The sequence below is a fragment of the Cololabis saira genome, chromosome 14 (genome assembly GCF_033807715.1).
Source record: "Cololabis saira isolate AMF1-May2022 chromosome 14, fColSai1.1, whole genome shotgun sequence".
NCBI classification, from domain to species: Eukaryota; Metazoa; Chordata; class Actinopteri; order Beloniformes; family Belonidae; genus Cololabis; species Cololabis saira.
This window is the reverse complement of record NC_084600.1, coordinates 9632304-9651690: the sequence shown is the minus strand read 5'-3', so window position 1 is coordinate 9651690 and position 19387 is coordinate 9632304. Positions and strand designations below refer to the sequence as shown.

Below are 19387 nucleotides of genomic sequence, written 5' to 3'. Positions count from 1 at the left end.
TTCTCATCAATGACAATTCTTTCACCATCAAGACATCTCCTCTTGCTCTTTCTCCTGCTAGGCCACTCCATCTCCTGCTTTTTCCATCAATGTATCCATCATCGCTCCTGTTTAGCTTTTCTCGGACATTCAACTCTGGTTGTTGCTCTAACGTGCTCTTTCTTTAGAAAATATTCTATTAAAAGGGAAGGATGCAGAGATGCTACCTCCAGCTCTTCTTCCTGTCTCTTTGTCAGTCCCACTGTCTACAAGCCAAATGGTTGGTCTCCCTCCTGTGTTATAGGCCTTTCCTCTAACTGCTCTGAGTAATCCACAAAAACTGTCCCACATCTGTTCCTGTCCAACTACCTTGTTCTCACGGGAAGTTATGTGATTAGTACAGAAACCAAAATAAGCCATTTTGTGTAACGTACTGTGAATGCTTTCTAACTTCTGTTTTGTTTGTCAGGTGATGTTACTGCTTTGAGAACCATCCTCCTCTACCACTTCAGTAATGGCGTCTTCATCAACGGAGGATTAGAGGGAAGAGTTACTAATCTGGTCAAAACCGTGATGGGTTACAACTTGCAAGTTAAATCAGTACGAAATAATTATTAGGGCCCGAGCACCTTCAGTGCGAAGGCCCTATTGTATCTGTAGGAATTTTTTTTCTTTTTCTTTTTCTTTTTCTTTTTCTTTTTCTTCTGACGAAAGGACGGCCTTTTTGCCCCCCTAAACGTGCCCAAAAAGTCACCAAATTTTGCATGCAAGTCAGGCCTGGCGAAAAATTTGATATTTAATGGTTTACATTAATGGGCGTGGCAAAATGGCTCAACAGCGCCCCCCAGAAAACTTTGTGACTCAAGCCCCACAATACGGTTTGACGTACATGCACGAAAATCGCTACACACCTTTATCAGAAGACAACTTAAAGAAAAGTCTCTTGGCGACATGGCCGAAACCGAACAGGAAGTCAGCCATTTTGAATTAATCGTGTCACTTTGGCGCAATTTATGCCATTCCTTCGGCAGTTAATACGGCCCGAACCGTAACGTGCCCCCAAGTGTGTTATACATCAAAATGTGCGTCTACATCCTGCAACAACACGCATTACTTTTCTCTTTCAAAAGCGTTACCGTGGCGACGCTAGACGCCAAAAAGCGCGCCCCCCCTTCATCTGGTTGGTTCAGACCGAAAAAACTTTGCGCCTCAAGCCCCAGAATACGGTGTGACGTACATGAATGAAAATCGGTACACTCCTGTATCATGTGGCAACTTAAAGAAAAGTCTCTTGGCGCCATGGCCGAAAGCGAACAGGAAGTCGGCCATTTTAAACATTCTGAATTAATCGTGTAATTTTGGAGCAATATGAGCCATTCCTTCGAGAATTAATACGGCCCGAACCGTAATGTGCACCCAGGTGTGTTATACATCAAAATGTGCGTCTCTATCCTGCGACTACGCGCATTACTTTTCTCTTTCAAAAGTATTACCGTGGCGACGCTAGACGCGAAAAAGTGCGCGTCCCCTTCATCTGATTGTTCCATATTTGATAGTTCTCCAAAAGTCACCAAATTTTACATGCAAGCCAGGCTTGGCGATAAATTTGATATTTCATGGTTTGCATTAATGGGCGTGGCCTAACGGCTCAACAGCGCCCCCTAGAATACTTTTTTCTGCCATAACTTTTGAATGGTTTGACATAAAGAGTCGTGGGTGGTGTCATGGGACTCGGTATAGAGTCCTTGACCATAATTGGTGAAAATTAGCCCCGCCCCTTCTTCTGATTGGTTGTCCCTATTTCCTGCTATAACATTTGAATGTTTTGACATAGAGAGTCGTGGGTGGTGTCATGGGACTCTGTAATGAGTCCTTGAGCTTCGTTGGCCTGAATTAGCCCCGCCCCTTCTTCTGATTGGTTGTCCCTTTTTTCTGCTATAACTTTTGAATGGTTTGACCTAGGAAGTCGTGGGTGGTGTCATTTCTGATATGCTTATGGGGGGCGGTGGCCGTGAGTGCGAGGGCCCGTTCATCGCTGCTTGCAGCTTTAATTAGGGCCCGAGCACCTTCAGTGCGAAGGCCCTATTGTATCTGTAGGAATTTTTTTTTTTCTTTCTTTTTTCTTCTGACGAAAGGAGGGCCTTTTTGCCCCCCTAAACGTGCCCAAAAAGTCACCAAATTTTGCATGCAAGTCAGGCCTGGCGAAAAATTTGATATTTAATGGTTTGCATTAATGGGCGTGGCAAAATGGCTCAACAGCGCCCCCTTGAAAACTTTGTGCCTCAAGCCCCAGAATGCGGTATGTCGTACACGCACGAAAGTCGGTACACACCTGTATCATGGCGCAACTGAAAGAAAAGTCTCTTGGCGTCATGCCCGAAACCGAACAGGAAGTCGGCCATTTTGAATTAGTTGTGTCATTTTGGCGAAATTTATGCCATTCCTTCGAAAGTTAATTCAGCCCGAACCGTAACGTGCACCCAAGTGTGTTATACATCAAAATGTGCGTCTCCATCCTGCGACTACACGCATTACTTTTCTCTTTCAAAAGCGTTACCGTGGCGACGCTAGACGCCAAAAAGCGCGGCCACCCTTCATCTGGTTGGTTCAGACAGAAAAAACTTTGCGCCTCAAGCCCCATAATACGGTTTGACGTACATGAACGAAAATTGGTACACACCTGTATCATGTCGCAACTTAAAGAAAAGTCTCTTGGTGCCATGGCCGAAACCGAACATGAAGTCGGCCATTTTGAACATTCTGAATTAATTGCGTAATTTTGGAGCAATATATGCCATTCCTTCGAGAGTTAATTCAGCCCGAACCGTATCGTGAACCCAGATGTGTTATACATCAAAATGTGCGTCTCCATCCTGCGACTACACGCATTACTTTTCTCTTTCAAAAGTGTTACCGTGGCGACGCTAGACACCAACAAGCGGACCCCCCCTTCATCTGATTGGTCCATATTTGATAGTTCCCCAAAAGGCACCAAATTTGGCATGCAAGCCAAGCCTGGCGATAAATTTGATCTTTCATGGTTTGCATTAATGGGCGTGGCAAAATGGCTCAACAGCGCCCCCCGGAAAACTTTGTGCCTCAAGCCCCACAATACGGTTTGACGTACATGCACGAAAATCGCTACACACCTGTATCATGTCACAACTAAAAGAAAAGTCTCTTGGCGCCATGGCCGAAACCGAACAGAAGTCGGCCATTTTGAATAAATTGTGTCATTTTGGCGAAATTTATGCCATTCCTTCGGCAGTTAATTCAGCCCGAACCGTATCGTGCACCCAGGTGTGTTATACATCAAAATGTGCGTGTACATCCTGCGACACCACGCATTACTTTTCTCTTTCAAAAGTGTTACCGTGGCGACGCTAGACGCCAAAAGGCGCGCCCCCCCTTCATGTGATTGGTCCATATTTGATAGTTCTCCAAAAGTCACCAAATTTTGCATGCAAGCCAGACTTGGCGATAAATTTGATATTTCATGGTTTGCATTAATGGGCGTGGCAAAATGGCTCAACAGCGCCCCCTAGAATACTTTTATCTGCCATAACTTTTGAATGGTTTGACATAGGAAGTCGTGGGTGGTGTTTTGGGACTCTGTAATGAGTCTTAAGCTTCGTTGGCCTTAATTAGCCCCGCCCCTTCTTCTGATTGGTTGTCCCGATTTTCTGCTATAACTTTGGAATGGTTTGACATAGAGAGTCGTGGGTGGTGTCATCAGATTCTGTATGGAGTCCTTGACCTTCATTGGCCTGAATTAGCCCCGCCCCTTCTTCTGATTGGTTGTCCCTTTTTTCTGCTATAACTTTTGAATGGTTTGACATAGGAAGTCGTGGGTGGTGTCATTTCTGATATGCTTATGGGGGGCGGTGGCCGTGAGTGCGAGGGCCCGTTCATCGCTGCTTGCAGCTTTAATTTTGTTTGTGTCTTAGTGCATGTTTTGAATCATCATTTATAAATGGCCTACTGCATGGTACGATCTGCTATTGCACATCTATGAATGATAAAATCAATTGCTGCATTATTTGTTATTTCCATTGTGGAATTAGAATTAGGTTTGTTTTTTTGTTTGTTTGTTTTTATTAATGAAGGAGACAATCAGACACCCTGTTCTCTCCACTATAATGCCCAGAAATCCCGTTAATCTTTTTAATTTATTTATTTATTATTGAGCATTCATAGCACAGCACATGGATACAGACACAAAAGGATTACAATGCTCATTTTTATATTTTAACACCCCTGCCCTCCAACCCCCTGAACAGGTTGGACAACTAACCAACAGAATTGGAAAATTGAATGAAAAAACAGATAAAACAACATAGACCAACAATGAATAAAGCAAGTTAACATGCACATATGCATATATACATACACAAATACAAACACATATACATACGCATACACATACATATACATACACATACACACAATGCACAACACAAAAGGAAAATATGGCCTATCAACATTGAAGCTGTGCACTAAACAGGATTCACATGGATTTAATCACATCTCAAATATCAGCGTAAGTGGCTGCTATGCCGTATCTAAGTGGGCACAATTCTAAGTTTACTGATATACAGTAACATCGGATCCCAGACAGAGAAAGATTTGTCCCTTGACCCCCTGAGAGGATATTTGATCTTCTCCAACTGTATGAATTGCGTCAGATCACTAAACCATAAAGATACTTTGGGTGGATGTTTTCCAATACAATAATATTCTTCTTCTTGCAAGCAGCGTTGTAAATGCAATAATATTCTTATAGCTATTTTTAATGTTGTATACCTGTAGTACCAAAATATGGCCATAGCAGCATCGGGTTGAAGATCAATATTCAGTGCTTCTGACAATGTTTTTGCCTTTAATCTTTTTTTTAAGATTTTGTGGCACTAGGGGCCTTTGTTCAAAGTTGTAGACAGAGAGAATGGGGACGACATGCAACATAGGGGCCAGGCCAGGACTCGAACCTGCAACCCCTGCAGGAGGACTGTTGCCTCAGTACATGGGCTGCTTGCTTTAGCCACTGTGCCACCCAGGCATCGTGCAGCAGGAACAGCTCCAAGATTATTATTCTCCAAAAAAAAAGAGTTCAATAATAACTTATTCAATGTGAGCATTTCCATCAATTTGTGTAAAATCAAACTTTATAGCCACACACACGGAGCTTCTGAGACGCAGTCGCTTCCCACAGTCTCATTATCTACTTCAAAGGTGGAAAATCTACCGCAATCTCTGGAGAATTGCCAGATGTAATAAAACCAGGTTTCCTGGTACTTCTATCAACCCCACGCCCACTCCTGGCTTTTGCCCTCCATTCCTACCTCCCTCTCAGTATTCCTCCACCTGCTATTCGTCTCTGTCTTCTTTGCTCTTGCTCATATCTCGGTTCCCCCCTCCACCGTCTGCTATTGTATTATTAGGTTATCAGTCAAGGTCTCCTATCAGGCCTACAGGACTTCCTGGATGTACACAGGAAAGCTGGAACACGATAGAGGGCTATTCAGTCCACGATGAGTCAAGAGGAAACAGCGATGGAAGTTATTGATGTGTCTTTTGTTAGGTTTTACAATAAACAGATTTGGGCTGGGGTCATTTTTGTATATTAGAGGGTAAAAGCAATAAGAGGAGAGGTCAAATACAGTATATCCTTTATTTACATTATATGTTCAGCTTGTCGTCTCCTTGGAGACAGATGGAAACCTGATACTCACAACTGAATGGCATTTGTAGGTTACATTTTTAAAACAGGAACACTTCCTGGTAAATTCTGCATTATTATAGTCAAACTAAATACATAATCATTCTGAGTTTGTGATTTCAGAAAAATATGTTGATGACCACCCATACAAACTAAAAAAAAATCAGCTAAATATATCAAATTATCAAAGGAGAGCAATGATTCTTGGATCTCAGACGAGTTTAAAGGAATATTTTTAATCCTGCAGGAAAAACTGAGCCAAGTTTGCGTGAAATTAATGAACAGCAGTGAAACCATGGATGCTCAGTGATAAGATCCAGATAAGATATAACATTATTTCTAGTTTATGGGACTTACATTCACATGGCAGCTTATCAATGATGCAGATGAGAAGCTGTGCGATGTGAGGACACAGGTTGCAGAGGAAGGGAGTCTATTCATCTGTGAACAGTAATCACATGGCTTCATCTATTTATTTGAGCCATCTTTTTTAAAATGTTGTTCAAGTATAAGGTGAAAAATGAACCAGGTGTGGGAGGCGATGTTCAGCTCCTCACTGGATTAACTAATGTGTGTAATTCATTGAGAACAGGCCTCCAAAAACGTGTTGAGAGGTTGGGCCTTCAACCCTCAGTGTCTGCATTGCTGGGGCAGAACCCGCTCTTACTTAAATGTCCATGCTGATGCATCATGGAGATCTTTCTCACACATCACATCAGCACAAAACTGTCTAATGGCGTTTTTCCACTAGTGCCTACTCAGCCCGACTCGACTCGCCTCGGTTTTGCGCTTTTCCACTAGGGGTCTAACGTGCAGAGTAGATACTTTTCTGTAACTATTCTGCCAAGGTTCTCAGCGGCTGAGTTGGCTGTATCTGACATCATCACACTACAGGACACCGATTGGTCGGGGGGTTGGAGTCAGACGTCTGAGTCAGGAGAAGGAAATCAGAGAAAGAGACTCTGACGGATTCTTGTTCATTTTATTCAACAAGCAATGGCAGCAAAAGTCTGTTTTATGATCCAACTCTGAGGGTCAGATGTTCATAAACCTGGTGCTGAGGAGAGAATTAAAAAGGGATCTAGACGGCGATAAGGAACGACCAGATCTACCAGGAGCTCTGTCTCTTCATAGCTGCTCACGGCTCCAGCTGACTTTTCAGCAGCGCCGAGACAAACAAATTTTTTTTTAAAGCTTCGCTGCTTGAAGCTTCTCTTGCTAATTTTTTTACTTGATATCAAACACAAGATATCTCTTTGTTGTTTTACTTTCACATTTTAAGCATCTATTGTCTAAAACTTTACATCTTTCTACGCAAATCTTAGAATGTTCCTTTATCTAATGTTGAAAAATCCAGTTTGAATAAGAATGAAAAGTGTTCAGTATCCATAGATAATGGTGGTTTAGGATTGTATTTCCAGGAAGTAGTTAGTAGTTGTTTATGAAATCCATTGAAAAACTGATACAAGCATTTTGAGTTTGTTTGTTCATTGTTTTTGTTGTTTTTTTATCTGTAAGGAAAACAACTCCATTCTTGTCAACAATGTGGATGTGACAGAAAGTGACATGTTGGGAACAAATGGTGCGATCCACGTGGTGAAGAATATTCTGTATCCTGGAGGTGAGAGTTGCTCCTCCGTTCACACAGTCCCAGGATGCATGTGCTCATCGGAAAATGACGAGATTCATTTGACCTACAGACCTTCCTGTGGGCCGCCAGGACCTCCTGGTCCTCCTGCAGAAGCTGATTAAGTACATCCAGATAAAGGTACCGAATGAGAAAACCTGTCTGATTATGTGTCAATCAAAGCAGAATTTTCAATTGAGTCTATTTTTGTTTTGTTTTTATTCTATTATTTCATCCATTATGCTTTTTGTCTCATAGTTTGTTTCTGGATTTGCTTATGAGGAGATCCCACTCCACTTTTTCAGTAAGTTTGATTGTGTGATGGGACATGGGGGTCACTGCATTGTCAACAAGTCTGAAAAGATTTTGTTACTTTACAGAAAAGACCATTACGACCACTCGTTATGTCGAAGGTAAGACCTTTATATAAACAGCAAACTAAAAGATTAAAATCCGCCTTGGTTACAGGACGGATTTCTCAGCATGATGACTTTAAAACTGATGAATGTGTTTTTTAATCATTGCTTCATTTAGTCCTCTTTTGGCTCCTGCTACTATTTTCTGAATATCTTTACTCACTGCTGCTCCATCGGGACCTCTCGTCATATCAAGTCAGCTGCTTTAAAAATGAGATAATCATGAGAAGGTCAGAGACTGTAGAGAGCTGGTCTGTGTTGCTCATGACGCTAGGCTGTTCCAGTTCACGTCCACACAAATGGCAGCGTTCCTCAACGTATTAGGTTGCATGGGAGAAATAAAGCCTTCAAAGGTAATGCTTCTGGGATTTCGTTTTCTGGGTTGGGGAAATTGATGCCGTACATATTCAGGAATGAAACATTTAATTTCTCCTGTATTTTGTTTCAAAGCCGTTAACCTCAAGGAAAACTGCTTTTTATCAAATCAAATAACATGGAAGGAAAAGTAATTCTTGCTTAATCCATTTGTTGTTAGGGATTACAAGCTGGTTTTACTTTGATTTATGGATGCACAAAACTGAATATGTATTATTTCTCAAGTTACTGTGATAGATGCAAGCTTCAGATTCACCGCACAATGTTTATCACTCACTGTTTTTTTGCAAGTTGAGGCGCAAAAGTGGAAGTTCTGCAACAAAATAGCAAATTACTAAATTGTTTTTGAGATATGAGTATATCTTTTCTTGGCCAGCAACACACTTCTATTCCTCACCAGAGAGATTTGGTGCAAAGTTAAAGTTATTCTATGCAACTTCCTAGAGCTAGCAAGATTTGAAAGTGGCGCTTCCTCTAAGCGCCCCCACCCACGAGCGCTCCATCCAAAGCCTCGCCCCACAAACACGAACGCGCATACGATTATTAAACATTTTGGACAGCACATTTACAGCAAAATTACCCCATGTCTCATTCACCTGTAAGCGAGGCCGGTTTTAGGGGGGGCAGGGAGGGGGGCTGTGCCCACCCAAACGTGCATACTGTCCACCGGCGTCTCCATCCCGGAGAGCACCGGTGCACGACACGGCAGCGCTGCAGTGCCGTGCAGGCTCTAAAGCCACGGCTACGGCGTACCCTACGGCGTAGCTGTGGCTACGTGTGTGTGCTCCCGCCGCGTGCTCCCCGGTCACACACAGCTGGACCGAGCCGCTCTGGAAATAACTACTGGGCTCCGTGGCCCCTCCGAGGGAGGGGGGTTACACTGGGACACTGTGAGCCCAGGAGGACCCGTGGGAAGTGGACACGGGGGCTGGAAGCGAGTGCGCGCATGGGACAGGGCGGGGGGGCGTGGTTTAAAATGAAGGCATCTGATTGGTTCTTTCCCTTCCTGGACCAATCCGTATCATTCGGACCGAATGGGCGGGGCTTAGAGGTGCCTCTTTCAAAATTCTTGCTAGCTCTAGGAAGTTGCATATAATAACTTTAACAGGTACGGCTGTCCAGGCTAGATATCTATCAGCAAGACCAGCAGCTCATTTTCTTTCACACTGTAACAAACAAAATAGGGTGAAACTGAAGTGCCTGTTATGATTATATTAATTATAAGAGTACTCATTATCTCTCTTTCTCTGTAGTCCCTGAGTCAAAGACAACCGTCATTAAATATACCGAGGATCGGCCCACCTTCACCAACTTCACGGTCATAAAGACAGAATCCACAGTCAGGCAGGTGAACGTGGAGACTGAGCCTTCCATCACCACCGTGAGGAGAGTTATCCAGAAAGAGCCTTCCATCATAAAAGAAACCAGTGTGTTTGAAGGACAGCCTGGCTTTCAAAAAGTTACAAGAGTTATCGGTAAGGTGCAAACACTCTCAGACACTGGTTAAGTCCTTCACACTGTAGGTGCCAATGAGAAGTTAAAATGTGGTCTCAACTTACTGCAGGCACAGAGTTTGATGCAGAGGGAAGCAGGATTACAGGTGCGTTCATCTTTTTTTTTGTCTGCATATATGTTTATTTATTTATTTCGTTTCGTGCATGGTGGTCAATATACACACCCATGACCGAAAAGGAGCAGGATGAAGACAAGTCTTATGTTACCTGCCCCTTATTAAATACCAAAACAAAAAGAACAGTCAATGTACCGGTAACCAATATTTACAAAAATATACACTTAAATAGAACCAACCACAGATATTAATAATACTGCTTAATTCCCAGTCTATTCATGATCATATAACTTAAATATTTTATCTTTATACATTTTTTTGAACCTAAGTGAATTTGTGCATTCCTTTAGATCATTCTGTAGAGAGTTCCACAGTTTTACTCCCACAACCGATGTACACATCTGCTTAAGAGTGGTCCTTGCATGCTGATGTTTGAAATTATATTTCCTTCTATGTTCTATATCTTCTGGATTTGAAAAAACAAACAACTGCCGTAGATTACTTGGTAATAATTTTATTTTGCACTATGCATAACTAATAACGTCTGTAACTCAACTATTTCTTTAAATGTAATAAGTCCTGAATATATGTTATTAGTTAACACCACGTTTGGTAAAACCTATAGCATATATATGCATTTTAATATATAATCTAAACTATAATGCTTTTTTCTTAATAATGAATATAAACATATGTGAGGGAGAGTTGGGGGGGAGGGGACACGCCTTTGAAATCTGAAAGAGAGAAAACAAACAAAGAAACCGACATGAGAGCAGGCAGAGACACAAACAGCAACCATTCCAGGTCTCTGAAACTGAATCAGGGCTAGGCTACTACGATTATCTGTCCCCCAAAACTGTGGAGTGAGTATGTAGGTGAGTGAGCAGGTGTGTATGTCTGTGTAACTGTGTGTGTGCAAAGTGAAAACAAGGCTTTACCTGAACTGCAACTATAGTGGAGGAGGGAGGGCACAACCACGCCACCCGAAAGACCAGAAGCCCTCTGTTGCCAGCGGCAACAGAGGGAAGCCCCGGGCGGAGCCCCCATGACCACGGGAGGACGCAGCCGGGAAACCCACGGTGATGGACCAGGACCCAGCCGAGCACCAGCCACCCGGCATGGGCCGGACATGCGGCCAGGAGGTCCAGACCCTCCAGGCCCACAACCCCCACCCGGCCCTGGTGCTCCAAATTTCAGATTTGGGGTGATGTAAATATGGTGGAAGATGGAGAAAGAAGTCATAGCAATGGACTGACGACATACTGACCAAGCCTGAACACAGAAGCACAGACAGCAGCTGAACTGTCTCAGCTTATATCTCCAAAGCTTGATTGGCTCTACCAGTGGTTGAGTAATAGATTGAACCCAGATGGTTTATGTCCCGCGCTGCTGCTGAAACCAGCTCAAAATGAGCAATGAAAACAAAAACAAGCGCCTAACAGTGTGGTAACACTAAAGTGGTAATATTGCAGAAAATATGAAACTCCTTAACATTTTCTTTAGCAAACAGACGTGCACAACAAATAAAAACTTTAAAGTTGTTAATGTTATTGAGGATAAAGAACATTAAGTTTACTCAAGCAAGATGTGCTGAATTGTATTTAACTCTTGATACATGTGAAAAAATATCAAAGTACATCCTGATACAAGAGAGTGATTTCAACTATTTAGAATCTCAAGAAAATTGATTTATTGCAATTTCTTAAATCAGAATTTTAACATTTCAGTTTAATTCATTCCAATCCACTTCATGTTGAATGTGTCAACATAAAATGGAGAAATTAGTAAAACATCTAAGATAAACGTCGTTTTAAGATGTTTACCTGATTCTTTTCTTCTTTCTTCTTTTCTTTTCTTTAGCACATTTTGCATGAGAGATGACAGGCTGAAACGCTTCTGCAGTTTCAGTTCTGCATTACTCAGCAGAGATTTAAGAGGCTTTGCACTGTTCTGGAAGTGAATGAAAACCCTTGCAGCTGTGTTTACATGAACTCCAAGAGTAGAAGACTCTTTAGGACTGTGCTGTGTACGATGGCAAAATTAGCCCAACCACAATTGAAAAAACACTGCGAGCTCATTCTGGTGTAAGACATTTGCACAGCTCATTAGTAACACCACATAGAAAGGAGGCTGGTTTTTAGGGTCCAGCTTTTAGCTAGGGAAACATACCTACTTAAAAATAAATCAAAGCCTTTCCACAAGATCTTCAGATGAGTGTGACGCACCATGATTTCGACATTCATCTCAGCAAGTTTACCATCTCATTTCATTCCATTCAGCTTCTGATTTCTCTAGCAACAAAGCCTTTGTCGTATTTAATCCAAATATGGAGTGTAGATGTGTGCAGCATGCAAACAATGTGTACGTCTGCAGAGTCCAATTCAGACAATTGGACCATTTGCAAACACAGGACAGCTTTCAGCCATTCTGTCCTACAGATTAGTTTGTGAGCTACATTTCTGAGCTGAGCGCCCCCTGCCTGCTCGCCTTCATTTTGCACCCTGCACATTTTGTGTGCAAGTCTGAGTATATGTGTCTGCTCATAAACACAGCACACTTGCGTCTGATTTTGTGTTGGTGGTGGTGGAGGAGGTCTGTCATCGGGTGCATGTACCCGCCAGTCTGGTTGATGTGAGTTGGTACAGTTGCTAAGTCGTTAAATGACTTTCAACACCCTTCTCCGTTGCCCGTCTGAAGGTGGAAGCAGATATTCCTCATTATGGGTAGGGTGTCCTCACATGAGCAGAAAATAACAAGCTTCTTTCAAATGTTTGTTTGGTTAAACTTCAAAGTGGGAGATAGAATGTATTTTAGCACATGACTTTGTATGTGTGGGAAACTTTGCTCTGCATTTCCAATCTGAGTGTTTTGTTAACAATCAAATTCAGGCCCAGATTTCACCAAGATAACCACCATCCACGGAGACCCGAGCCTGATCAAAGAGGAATCGGAGAGAATCACCTCGATAATTAAAGGTAAAAATGTGAAACTGCCGTTTTAGAGTACTGGTACTTGACTGACAGTGTTTTTTTTTCTTTATTTCAGAGGGAGGTAGATTCGCTGCTGCAAAGAAGTCTCCAGGTAAGGGCGTGGTTAGTTTGATCATTATCAATGTTCATCAATACCAGTATTAAACTTAACTAAACAAAAAGTCTTACAATTTTCATTTTTATCCTCCTCAACACACATTGACCACGGTTACATGATGTTTTTTAATTTGGAATTAATTATTCCGAATTAAATAATTCCGAATTAAACTATTTTCCTTCAAGTTTACATGGAAATAGTAATTCCGAATTGAGGTTTATATGGAAAACACGTTTGATCGGCTTTATCCAATTCCTCTTAAGGTCTGGGGGTTGGGAAGGTTCTGATTGGATAGTGGGGGGACCGGAAGTTACGTCTACCGGAAGAAAAACAAACTTAGCCGTTTAGCCGCTACAATTTTGAAAAGCTCACAATTTTTATGTTTCCTGTTTCCATCTGTTCTTTTAATGATTTCTATTTATTAAATAAATGGTCTCTGCTCTTGACCAGCGTTTACTGCGTGCTGCCATCTTGAAACTTTGTTTGGAAAACTAGCCCAGCGCTGAATATAAGCGTCATGGAGACAGACGGGAGAGGGAACGAGCAGAAAGAAAGACCAGAATTAATTTAAAGAGGAATGAGTGTAAACATGATCACGGAATTATTCTTATCGGATTTAAAATCGGAATAAACCAGTCACTTACTTCGGAATTAAGTTTAAATCAGAATGGCCATTTTCATTCGGTATTAGGTGTTTACATGGTAATTTTTACTCATTTTAAATCGGATTTAATTTTAATGCTGAATTAAAGAGGAATTAAACTTTCCATGTAAACGCACTCAATGTTCATCAATGCTAGTATTAAACTGAACTACACAAAAAGTCTTACAATTTTCATTTTTATCCTCCTCAACACACATTGTCCTTGTCTTGTTTTCTCTCGTATTATCCCTGTTAACTCTATTTCATGTTTTTACAGCTGGAATAAGAAGAAGGACCAGGCTGGTGCGCCGTCATCACAAGCCAAGGGAGTGAAGCCAGAGTAGAGAAACAAGTCTGGGTTCACCGACGAGACACCACCACCACCACCACCACCACCACCACCACCACCACCAGCACCACCAGCACTCATGGCTGAGTAATCGTGGATTTAAAGACTGTGGCCTGACAGAGTGGAGTCAAATCAGTCTTGTGATTTCTTTTTGTTTATTCCTCCTGAACCATAACGTGTGTGATAGGCATTCAACGGGATTAAAACACTCTCCATGTGAGTGCGTGAGGCAAATACAGCACTTTGCTGTGAGATAAATGAGGTTAAAAGGTGAAATATATTCTAGAGATTCTTTTTCTTCACAAGCTTGTTTTTTTTAAACATGTCCCTATTTTAAACATACAGTTTTGAATGACATTTCTATGCCTTTTATGGTGCTTACATTCTTCACAATGGATGGATTTAAATGAATACAACAGTGTTTTGATACCATTCTTCTGTACTGTACCTCTGTAAATTATTGCATGGTAATTAAAAGATACTTTGACTTTTATTTTCTTGCTTTCATTTTCACTTATAGAAAAAAATAGATACATTCAAATAAAACCTGTCAAACTGAAAGATGGAAGCTGAGAAAGAAATGTCTATCTGAAATCTCAAGTGATCACGAGAAATGCATTGTGGGTGTTGAGCTTGTAGCTGAGCTGATGGCGTTTCATGAGGCATCGACAGGCAAATCAATGAACCCTCTTAATAGATAACAGTCCAATAGTTTGATATCCAGGTGCAGATGTGCTTCTACACAGTAAAATATCCAATTAAGATGCACTGCAATTATTAAAATTAAATTAAAATCAAAATAATCATCCAAAGATTACAAAAACATAGAACTTAAATTCCCAACAATCCAGATTTTTATTCATCAGTGGTCCTGGATCTCACATTCTCCATGACAAGCAAAAGTGGAAGCTCGTTAATCCTGCTCTTTGTTCTCCATTTGACCCTTGCTCTCCTTCCTTGACTGCTTCTCTTCAACCCGTTAACATTTGAAGTCTTTTTCTAGTAAAACTTGGAAAGCTCCAATCGAATGCTCCCTTACATAAACAATTTTCCCTCTGTCGTGGTTAATTATCACAACTAATGATTTTAATGATTTAATGGGAAAAAAGAGAAAAGGCTCAGCAGAAAAACTACAATTGTTGCAAAGAAAGAGATAATGTGACCAGAGCAACTGGAGCGGTGCCACCAGCTCCTGTCTTCAGTGCACAGATAAACTTTTGTTTATAATGTACCCAGTACTCGAGTTGTAAAAAAAAGTCAGGGGGGATGGTGGATTTGATCATATGGGGACAGATAATTTGTGCTGATTACAAATAATATAATGTATTACAAATAATGCAGGAATGACATAGCAGCAGTTAAATGCAGCCTTCTGTAAGCTTTAAATATCCACTGGGCTTACATCAAATACATCAAAACACAACAATAAAAAACACTTTTTTGAACTTATCAATATGACTCTGTCCTTCACAGGATAAGTAAAATGGATCACTGCAAAAACTCAAAATCTTAACAAGAATATTTGTCTTATTTGTGGTTAAAATGTCTCATTTTAGTAAAAGAATATCATTACACTTAAAACAAGACTCATTACTGGAAAAAACAACATTTTTTCCTGTTTCAAGTAGATTTTCACTTAAAATAAGTAGAAAAATCTGCATGTGGAACAAGATTTTATTGCTTGTAATGAGAAGATACATCTTGTCTCATTGGCAGATTTTTCATACTTATTTCAAGTGAAAATTTACTTGAAACAGGTGAAAATTGTCAAATAAGTTATTTTTCTGGTGATGACTCTAAATGTTGAAATAGCAGTAAAACCACATTCATTGATGAAATGACATAAGGGATGGAAAGGGGGGATGGCAGTTTTACAGGGGGGATTATTTTGACCGTTTTTATTTCAGGGGGGGATGCCATCCCCCCTCATCCCCCCTCATCTCCAGGACTGAATGTACCACAAATCCAAATGAAAGATAATAGCATCACTGCTACATGATGACTTATTTTTTCATTACATAACTACTCCTCATTATATTACTTACCCCTCCATACCACTACCCACTTAAATACTAAAAGTTAAAAGGCACTTACATGAAGTACCTATGTATTACTGCAAGGTCTTGATCCTCCTCTACTGTTACAATTATACTTGTAAGGAATATTCAATTAAAAGTAGCAAAGAACAGAAAAAATACATTATTGATGAAAAATGCAATGTTAAACAACGTCCCAGTAGTCAGTTCATCGCATCATGTTTTTGACCAACACAACAAAAAAACAAGTGAAGGCTCTGCTGTATTTCATCCCCTGTCATCAATTTTACATCGCATTTACACCATCAGGTTGAATTGGGCTTATTTCTCGTAAACCCAGAAATTATATTCAGCACTGATACTGAATATAATTTTCTTTGCCTGACAAGCGTTTTCAAATGATGTTGAAAATAAGAATTTTTTCTAGCAGAGTAGCTTCATGCAGTTCTTGACCAAGAAGGCTCTACGTAGCATCGTAGATAAATAAAAACCATAAAAACATGGCAGATCTGCAGAAGCATCTCTTACATGTACTGTTTGTGAATATACGTGATGCACGTGTACATATATAACACCACTGCACTGGATTTTTTTTTTTTTTTTTACTACTGATACAACCAATAAACTGAGATTTTGAAAATGGTTGGTTTTGCAGAACATGAAATTTACAGGATGAAGGCCATGATTAATGGCATCTTAATATTTCATCTATTTACTTTTGCTCATCTTTGATGCATAAAATGTAATATCTACGATAAACAGATGAAGAGTTTGGATTGTGTTATTTTTTTTGTTAATAGATACAATATGAAAAGCTGACAAACAGCTTTTGCCGACTGAGACTGCACTGTAAGACCCTCCAGGGCTTCTGGGCACATCCCTCCCTCCCAAGTGCAGTGTCAGACATCGCTGTTGTCAGCCATCCAAGTCTAAATTAAAACCAGCCAACCATAACAGCAAATGTAAAATTTATGGAGCCTGAGGGGAGACTGCGGAGAAGATAGCAAAGTACCATCCAGGATTTACTTTACAGTCAATGAACTGTAACCAAAAAATGTGGCACTTGTGCTGATCTAATATAGTGCATTTTGATCTAGTGTGCCATTATGCATTTGGTCAAAAGATAGATGCAACCAAGCCATACAATCTGCATATGTTATCTGCTTTCTTACTTAATGTATGTTTTCTTTTGATTCTCCGTGTTTTTTCTGAATTATAGACAGTGTTATTATGATGAATGATCATTTGAGACATGTCCGGAGGGTTCAAGAGATAATGCAGATGTACTTTGTAGCATTCCTCTCTATAAAATACTCCATTGCAGCGTCCCAATAACACTTCCTTCAGGAGTGACTTTTTCAAATCTCAGCCCTCTATGACTTCATAAGGAGTGGAATTTCCTACTAGGGTCACACTCACAGGATAGTGGATGTTCACAAGAGCAAAAGCTTCAGCAGACATTTACGACTGCAGCAAGGATCACCCAAGTTTTTCATTGCAGAGAATCTGCTCGCACTTATTAACAATTTTAATTATGTTCCCAAGATCTCTCAAACGAAATGTGTTTCTGGTTGTGAGGGGAAAGTTGGCTGACCATCTCTCAGTGGATGCAATTTGTTTTTCTGGGAAACCAACTGAACTAATGCGTCTGTTTTTCACATCACATCACAAAGAACTATTTTATGAACAAGCCTCATGACCCAGCTGGATTTGCAGAAAGACTAAATCGTATAATCGTTACTCTTCCAACACTAGATATTTGTGATGTGCACGTATGGAATGAGGTGAGTTGTTAAAGGTAGGGTAAGCAGTTTCTTGATGACAATGTGTGTTGATATTCGAACAAAACACCAAAAATATCCCCTCAAAGAGTCCTGTCACCTTTTGGCGCTTTTATACTAGTATCTACTCAGTATCTACTCAGCACGACTCGACTCGCCTTGCCCTCGTTTATTTTCAATACCCAGATCATAAGTAGGAGGTTGGAGTGAAGCTGCTGTGACGTATTTGATTGTGTTATCTAAACGGAGAAGACAACAACACTAAAGATGTAGAACCTGGAGGAGATGATTTTTGTTCGTTTGTCTGGCGCTGTTGAAAAGTCAGCTGGAGCCGTGAGCAGCTATGAAGAGACAGAGCTCCTGGTAGATCTGGTCGTTCCTTATCGCCCGTCTAGATCCCTTTTTACAGTTTTTCTCGATTGCTTTGACACATTTTGCACATCATGGGTCAACTTTATCTAATGCTCACACCTTCTGTCTCCAGTGCTTCCTGAGAAAACATGCCCCATCATGAGCTCTCCCAAGCCTCCGCCCCCCTCCTCATCTTCATGTGCCTGAGCACGAACAATGAAGTTGTGGGTAATTGGCTGGAGCAATGTGTGGCAGGGTGGAGAGGTTGATGGGACACGCGCACCTGTGTCCCATCCGCCTGAGTGGCTGCCGCTCTCCACCCTGCCTGCCTTATAAGGCAGAGCTGGACAGCAGCAAAGGGTCGGAGAAGCTGCTGGCGTGAGGTGCTTGTGCACTGGGTGTTGTGTGATTGCAAATAAAGGGTTCTGCACGAAACTCCGTGTCTCTCCATCCTTCGGTCGGCCCCGGTAGCACTCGCCCTGCTACACAATGATTGCCATGTTTTTGTGTAACAGTGTTTTTGATGTTCCTAAGACTTCTGGGCCAACATCTCTGATGTTGTTCCCAGGATCTGCTGGAGCCACTCTCCCAGCTTGGAGGTGACAACTCTGACAGTTCACTTGACTTTCCATATCTTTTCCATCCCCTCCTTCAACCTTTAGTATTTCTCCTGCTTCTCGTGTTACTTCGTCTTGATGTAACTGTCACTTCGGAATGCTAAGTCTATCACTACTGCTTTTTTGGGGTTTGTGGATGACCACGATGTACTGTGTACATATATACAGTATATATGTTTAATATTCTTCCAATTATTGTTAAAACTTTTAGAAAAAAAAATGGGTCAAGTTTATATAACGATCCTACTTAATATTGGGCCAATCCCAATACACCCCCTACTTTCTTCCACTAGCCCTACTTTCTTCCACTAGCCCTACTTTCTTCCACTAGCCCTACTTTCTACCACTAGCCCTCCCTCACTATCACTACCCCTTAAAAAGAAGCCACAGATTTTAGGGCACTTGAAATCTTCCCAGGGGCCTGTCCCAATACCAGTGGTGGACAGTAACGGAGTAAACTTACTTGAGTACTGTACTTAAGTACATATCCAGAGGATTTGTACTTTACTTGAGTATCAGATTTCTTTGGTACCTATTACTCTTACTTGAATACATTTCCAAGACAAATATTTTTACTTTTACTCGAGTAAATTTCTAGGAAGGCTGAAAAGTACTCGTTACTTTCAGGTCTGCTCTTTTTTCTTCTTCCCTAAAATCCTATTGGACACAAGCTGTTTTTGTCAAAAGAGGAGACCTATCACAGTGCACGCTCTCCACTGGGATGTACGTAAAGCGGAAATACGTCAAGCCTCCTCAAAACGATACCGCCAAAGTAGCCTGCGTTTGTCAAGACAGAGCCGCAACAAGTCAAGACAGAGCCGCAACAATGGCTACGCCTGC

At 41.1% G+C, this 19387-nt stretch overlaps 1 protein-coding gene across 1 annotated transcript in view; it reads left to right on the top strand.

Annotated features, from left to right (window-relative positions):
- Positions 1–14255, top strand: part of LOC133459559 (periostin-like) — a 29690-nt gene extending 15435 nt beyond the window's left edge. Inside the window, exons 13-22 of the mRNA XM_061739626.1 lie at positions 449–579; positions 7214–7316; positions 7396–7463; positions 7581–7626; positions 7703–7735; positions 9367–9588; positions 9678–9713; positions 12572–12658; positions 12729–12764; positions 13691–14255. Of these exons, the coding sequence (XP_061595610.1) occupies positions 449–579; positions 7214–7316; positions 7396–7463; positions 7581–7626; positions 7703–7735; positions 9367–9588; positions 9678–9713; positions 12572–12658; positions 12729–12764; positions 13691–13746 (818 nt within the window). The 3' untranslated portion in view covers positions 13747–14255. The remainder of the gene's footprint in view (positions 1–448; positions 580–7213; positions 7317–7395; positions 7464–7580; positions 7627–7702; positions 7736–9366; positions 9589–9677; positions 9714–12571; positions 12659–12728; positions 12765–13690) is intronic.
- Positions 14256–19387: the final 5132 nt, after the last annotated feature.